The sequence below is a fragment of the Astatotilapia calliptera genome, chromosome 16, assembly GCF_900246225.1.
Source record: "Astatotilapia calliptera chromosome 16, fAstCal1.2, whole genome shotgun sequence".
Lineage (NCBI taxonomy): Eukaryota > Metazoa > Chordata > Actinopteri > Cichliformes > Cichlidae > Astatotilapia > Astatotilapia calliptera.
In genome coordinates this window covers 6974304-6981323 of record NC_039317.1, presented here as the reverse complement: position 1 = coordinate 6981323, position 7020 = coordinate 6974304, and the positions used below count along the sequence as shown (strand labels likewise).

Genomic DNA, 7020 nt, shown 5'->3' with positions numbered 1-7020 from the left:
ATGAACTGAACTTCCAAAGCAGAGCTACTAGATCACTTAAATTACACAATTGAAAGCATGTGTGTATTGTTTGTGTATTTATACACAGGCACTCATATATATATTCAAATAATTTAAAAAAAAGTTCATTTACCTGTTAGTACCACACACCAAATCCGGTCGTTGGTACTTGCTGGCTTGTGTAGCCACAAGATAACAAAGGCTCAACACTGCGCCCAGCATCCTGGAGCACTTCTGTTGTCTTTTGTACGTGTTTTGAGTTTTTATGTGCTTCGGAGTTTTTATATGCTTCTGAGTTTTTACGTGCTTCGGAGTTTGTACGTGTTTGTACGTGTTTTGGAGTTTTTACGTGTTTTGGAGTTTGTACGTGTTTTTACGTGTTTTGGAGTTTGTACATGCTTCAGAGTTCGTACGTGATTTGAAGTTTGTATGTGCTTTGTCTCTAGGGGCCACCGTAAATATACTTTTATTTATTCACTCCACATAAAATGTAATAAATAAATCATATAATACAAAAATCAACTATTCACATTTCAAGTTTTAACTATTTAAATTTTCAGCTTTTTCCTTTCACAAATTTAAAGTGAAAAGAACACAAAACACTGCAAACCACAACACAATTAAATATAAATTATAATATGAAAACTAAAAGAACATGCATATTCTCTGTCATATGGACCTGCATGAATAAACTTTCTCAATCCTTTATCATCTGCAACCGAAAATAGTTGTGGATGATTACTATACCTTTCTAATGTTGTTGTCCCTGCCTCTCTTTCTCTCTCTCTGGCTCTGTTCCTGTTAGTGATGTGCGGATCGATCCTGAAATATCGATTCCTCCGATACCAATCATTTATGTTCTAGAATCGATTCTCACATTAAAATATCGATATTTTAGTAATTTAGAGTAAATTTGTAGTTTATCATTAACAGGAACACAGTGGAAAGAAACTATAACATTCGGATTGCCTACATTCAAAGGAACTACTTCCTCTTCCGCCTTTCATAGTCATGTGCGAAATACGGCTGTATAAATGTCTCGCAGCCCCTTGGCGTGCGCACTCACAACAATGGCTGAGCGTAATTGTGCGGATGTATTTTACCTCCACAAACAGCTGAGCCGTGGTTTGCAATAAATGTGGCAAAAAAAGTGAGGTGTTGTGGCCATACTTGCCAACCTTGAGACCTCAGAATTAGGGAGACATTCAAAAGGGCTGTTTGGGCGGATAAATATATTTTACAGGGTTTATTTATCGGATAAAATACGTTAAATGTCACCGTTATTATTGGCCGGCCCGGAAACAGCGGGGGTGTCCAAATTCAGAGGCTGCTTCCACCTGAGGACCGGCCTTCGCGGTCTAAAGAAAGCCGGGTAGTACGTCACGAGCTCCCTCGGTGGAGTGAAACTCTGCCGTCTGCTCCTTGCTGTCTAAAATATAACCGGACACTGACGTAAACTCTTCTGTTTAATCAGTTTTCTGTTTGACGTTTATTCAGCTGTGTGAAAACCCCGGAGGAACCCTCCCGAGGGAATAATAAAGTTTAATTTAATTTAATCTAATCTAATAACTTTAATCTCAGCCAAACCGATTTACTCACGAACAAATAAAACACTGAAAAAGCCAAACAAGAACATTTTTAAGTTATCAAAGTGACTTGTACATCATGTTTAACCCGAGTGGTGAAAGGTTTGAAGACGATGTGTCGGTCGGCTCAGATATTTGAAGTTTACACAGCTACATTCTCACCTGAAAATATGTTAAAAGTTTTTTTGCGACCCAGAAAGAGAAATAAGAGTGATATTAAAACTAAGTCGCTGCCGTCATTGTTGGAAACTGGAATTGGCTGGGCCGCGCTATGAATTCTGCGATATGGTTTTTCAACTTTGTTGTCCGGGTGGAAAATCTGGAGAAAGGTGGGATTCTCCCGGAAAAATCGGGAGGGTTGGCATGTATGGTTGTGGCAACATCACTAACCTTGTCAAACACCTCAGAGTAAATCATATCACAAAATATGACGAGCGTATGTTGAGGCGAACTGAAGAGGAGGAGAGGGACAGGTGCTGCTAGGGTGAGAGTCTCTCACGGAGTCCTTTAGTCCTCCAGGCAGGCAAGGTGTTCAAATAGCACACAACTTTAGTTTTTTTATTTCTATATGATGAACTCTGCATTATTAAGTGATAAGAAGAAGGTATTCTGATGTCCTGTAATCATTATGACGCTATAATTTGAGATACAATAAATAAAATCCGTTTTGTACAAAGTATCGGTATCGGATCAGTATCGTCGATACCACCCTGAATATTACTTGGTATCGGATCGGAAAGGAAATCAGTGGTATCGCACATCACTAGTTCCTGTGCTACTGAGTGTAACTACCGCCCCTCCCCCCTCTGCCCAGCGTAAAGCACAAGGCTCGCGTGCAGAGTGAAGCGGAAAAAAAGTGCGAGAGAGAGGCTGAGAGAAAGAAAAAAAAAAAAAACCCACGTGACGGCTCGCGATAAGGAGCCGGCTCGCGTCGTTCACGTCAAAGAGCCGGCTCTAAGAGCCATTTCGTTCGCGAACGACCCATCACTAATCCAGAGAGTTTACAGTCGTGTCCAAATTCATGAGCTGCATCCTCCTGAGGCCGCATTTGTAGACCGATTACGTCACAGCGACGCGCCGAAGGCTGTCCAAATTCATATACTGCTCCGAATGCAGCCGATAAACGAGTCCTCCTTTTCCCCGAATTTGAAGGATGGGTCGGGTGTGTCCTTCGTGGCCCACCATATCCCAGAATTCATAGCGCAGCCCAGCCAAGCTCCAGTTCCCGGCTAATGGCGGCCGCTACTAAGTTTTAAAATTACTCTTATTAATCTTTCTGGGTCACAAAATAAACTTTTAACATATTTTCAGGCGAGAATGTGGGTGTGTAAACTTCAAATATCTGCTTTGTTTGTCAAGATATCGCATATTTGCAAAAGTGCTTCGACGTTTTCGGTGACGTCTGTCACCCACCAGCTCGACAGCTTGCCAGCCCAGAATTCATTGCACAGAACTTCATTCACGTAACGATGGCGGCACAAAAGGATAAACCGGGAGACGAATACACTTTTAAATGTAAGTATGTGAAAATCTGGTGGTACAAAAGTTAAATTTTTATAGCGGTTATGTTGTTAGGGTTGTGAATTTGCATAGACTTGTAATATTTATTTAAACAATCTTCATAAAAAGTGGACGTAAACTAGCTTGTATGGTGGGTTCCACGGTTTTCCATTGGCGCTTACATTTTTCCCAATCGTTTTTGTGATATGTTTATAGGGACCAAAGAGCAAACGGCAGACTTTATTAAAACTCGAGGAGAAAATGATCACCTCTTCACCGGGGTAAAAAATTCAGCGAATGTGGGATGGAGGTACACGAATAAATCAATTTACACATCATATTCATCTGAGTACGGTTTCAATAACCCTCATTCTGTACAGAACCTGTGATGTCCAGACGATATTCCTCTTGTGTTCTGCTGTGAAAACTTTTGGATTTAGGGATTATCATAGTTGTCATGGTTGTCTCTCTTCTCTTATTTTTTTGTGTGCGATCAGGACTATTCTTGAGAAGATGGGCCTACAAGGGAAAGTCACCACCTTGCAGGCCAAAAAGAAGTGGGACAACTTAAAGAAAAGATACAAAGTATGTGTGCTGTCAAGAAGATAATTTAAGAGAGAGATAAGATAGAACTTTATTAATCCCTCGGGTGGGTTCCTCTGGGAAATTCTATTTCCAAAAAGCACAGCAACGACAGAAGTACAAGTGAATTGCACATTTCAGGTATTGAGGTCTATTGCACCATTGACTATTTACAAAAAGTATTGCACAAGGTATTGTACAGTGAGGTGAAGAGGCACTACAGCTTAGTTGTTCCCCCCTCCTTTGTCCTCCTGTTTCCCCTCCCTCTCCCCTCCAGAGAGGAGTTAAACAGTCTGATGGCGTGTGGGACAAAGGAGTTTTTAAGTCTGTTAGTTCTTGTCTTGGGGAGAAGCAACCTGTCACTGAACAGACTCGTCTGGTTTTTAATGGCCGTGTGCAGAGGATGCCCAGCATTGTTCATAATGTCCAGCAGTTTCTTTAGTGTCCTTCTCTCTGCCACTGTCACCAGAGTGTCCAGCTTCATGCCGACCACAGAGCTAGCCTTCCTGATCAGTTTCTCTAGCCTGCATTAAGAATGAAATTTAATAAATGCACATTTACTAAAAGTTGTATTGTTTACATTTGTCTGTCATTTCTGATTTCCTCTGCCATTAGGATTGCAAGTGTCCAGGGTCAGGTGAGGGAGTCAGTGGGAAGCCCACTGCTGCTACTTGGCCCTGGTTTGGCCTCATGGATGAGGTGATGGGACAGAGGCCTTCCATTAGGCCCCCTGTCCTTATTTCCTCTCTCCCTGAGGACACTCCAGGGCCAAGTACAGCAGTGGGTGACCAAAGTGAGATGGAAGAGGAGACAGATGAGGAAGGAGGTCAGCCAGCAGCAACGGGAAGGAAGAGGAGAAGGGACAGACAGGATGAGCTCCTTGAGCTCATCAAAGAGGACATGCAGTACCAAAGGGAGGCTGAGGAGAGAACAGGAGAGCAGGGACAGGATGGACAGACTTTTTTCCATTCTAGAAAGATTAGTTCCTAAATAAGTTAAAAATATATTCAGATATGTTCTTACTTTGTTCTATTTGTTATGTCATACTAAAAGTTTTTGATTAATGAAAATTAGTTCCCAAATTGGTTGTGCCTTCAGATATTCTTTTTTTTTTAATACATTTCTTACCTTTTTCTACGTGTTATTTTAAGTTTTCCACTATGAATAAATTGATGAAAACAGATTTCGCTGAACTCATTTTATTTAGTTGTTTTTAACATGTATGAACATAAACTTTAAATGTCAATTTAAAACTCTTCAAAGGTAAATAATAATAAAACAAGAATATTTCTAAAAAATGAATTTTAGTCAGAGAAGGAAAATATATACAAATATTTACAAATTTTCACACAGGATTAACCAAAGTGACCTGTTCCTGGACCGTTTTTTTTTTTTTCAAATATACTTTAAAGATCACACAAACAGAAAATCTCTGGCAGTGTTGCTGGATTTGTCGAAAGAAGATCAGACATGGATGGGGTGCTGCGACTGTGACCCGTGGTTTGTCTTTTCTGGTCAGAAAGTGCAGAATCGCACAGGGTGGTCTGCAAAGAGTTTTAGGATGCTTCCTCCCTCTGTTCACTGCATCGTCCATCCACGGGTTTGCAGGGCTGACTCAATTGACGGCTGCCACACCACTAAGAGGTTTTTCAGAAATATGCAAACCAGAGAAAGTGGATTCACTACTAGTATAATACTTGTGACTCTGTAGCAGACAACAGTTTGAAAAAATGGTATTAAAAAAGATGCTTAGATAAATGTTTACTTGCCTGTTAACAGTAGTCATGGTCTGGTGGTACCTCCTCCAGGGCAGACACCTCGGCAGACAGCTGGTCCCGCCACAGAGCACCACTGACTGCCTCCAATCCAGCCTCCCCCTCATCCTCTGCTCCATCTTCCTCAGGTTCATCCTCAGGAGCCACAATGTCACCAGCACTGAGGCAAATGTTGTGGAGGATGGCACATGCTGTTACTACCTGTAGTGATATACATATACACATTATTCTTTCATACACACACACACACACACATACATACATATATATATGTATACGCACACACAATTAATTTGACATTGGGTGGTCACTTACATGAGGTACAAAGGTGTGGTGCACCTCCAGCGCTTGCAGGAAGATGGCCCTGAACCTGTTCTTCATCATCCCAAAAGCACGCTCTACTATGGAGCGTGCCCTGGAATGATGGCTGTTAAAGCGCTGGGCTCCCACACCTTGGACTAGCCTCTTGTAGGGTGTGATGAGGGGGAGTGGACGCTGGAGGCATGGGTACCCTCCATCTGCGAGGATGAAATGCCCTGGAGGAGGGTAGACTGACTGTCTGTACAGTGGGCTGTGGCGGAGCACCCTGGAATCATGCACCGACCCAGGCCAGCCCACGTATGTGTCGATGAAGCGGCCCCGATGGTCACAAACCGCCTGCAAGATGATTGATGGAAACAGTTTTCTGTTCCTATAGCACTGACCATCAGGGCCACTTGGACACTTGATGCGTATGTGGCAGCCGTCAATTGCACCCACCGCTTTCATAAAGGCTCTGTGGCGTGCCAGCCCTGCAAACCCACGGGACACTACCTCCAGGTCCTCTGGGGTTGTTGGGAGGTGGATGACCTGGTAGCGAATGGCCAACACCTCTTTCGTGACTCGGTGGACGATGTAGTGGACAGTAGAACGCGGCATCCCAAACACTCTTGAGACCACCCTGTAGGATGCTCCACTTGCCAACCAGAAAAGTAACACCAGTATCTCAATTGTGGCACCCCATCCATGCCGCCGATCCTGGTTCAGCAGATTTAACAACACTGCCAGAGACTCCCTGCTTAGCCGAAAATCAGGCCTTGGATCGTCCTGGCTAAAAAAACGGTCCAGGACTGGTACACTTTGGTTAATCCTGCAGTACAACGGCCTTGTCTGGTTAAGGAAAAGGTGGAGAACAGCATAATCAGTTTTAATAGAAAGGTATGACTTCATTTATTTTATGACATCAAAGCATTATTCTGATTACTAAGCTTGAGTAAAATATACTAACACTGAGAAATAACATTTTATACATTTCATCTGTGTAGCTAAGCTTTTTTGTGAACTCAAAAATAACCCTGTTTTTGGCTTTCTGACAATTTTACTGCAATTTTATGTACAAAAATAAGTAACAGATCATATGAATAACTGAAAATAAATGTAAACTTATAGAAGAACATTTTCTAAGGGATTTTGTTCATATATTTTGAATGACCGCCGTCATTCAGTCACTGAAATTATCCATAAAACTAGCTAAGTAATTCCTAAATGCGTCTAGATTAATAGTTTTACCTGGATATGATTTTCTCTGATGAGCCTGG

The 7020-nt window shown here is 42.1% G+C and overlaps 2 protein-coding genes across 2 annotated transcripts; one reads left to right on the top strand and one right to left on the bottom strand.

Moving 5' to 3' along the window:
• The first annotated feature begins 2966 nt into the window (after positions 1-2966).
• LOC113007746 (uncharacterized) lies at positions 2967-4681 on the top strand. Its single transcript, XM_026144644.1, has 4 exons — positions 2967-3101; positions 3303-3396; positions 3584-3671; positions 4284-4681. The coding sequence occupies exons 1-4, from the start codon at positions 3056-3058 to the stop codon at positions 4656-4658; spliced, it is 603 nt and encodes a 200-aa protein (XP_026000429.1). The 5' UTR covers positions 2967-3055; the 3' UTR covers positions 4659-4681.
• A 658-nt stretch (positions 4682-5339) lies between these two features.
• On the bottom strand, positions 5340-6470 carry LOC113007742 (putative nuclease HARBI1). The gene is made up of 2 exons (XM_026144638.1): positions 5759-6470; positions 5340-5644 (listed from the first exon to the last, which is right to left on the bottom strand). Exons 1-2 carry the CDS (start codon positions 6359-6361, stop codon positions 5441-5443), a joined length of 807 nt encoding a protein of 268 aa, XP_026000423.1. The 5' UTR covers positions 6362-6470; the 3' UTR covers positions 5340-5440.
• Positions 6471-7020: the final 550 nt, after the last annotated feature.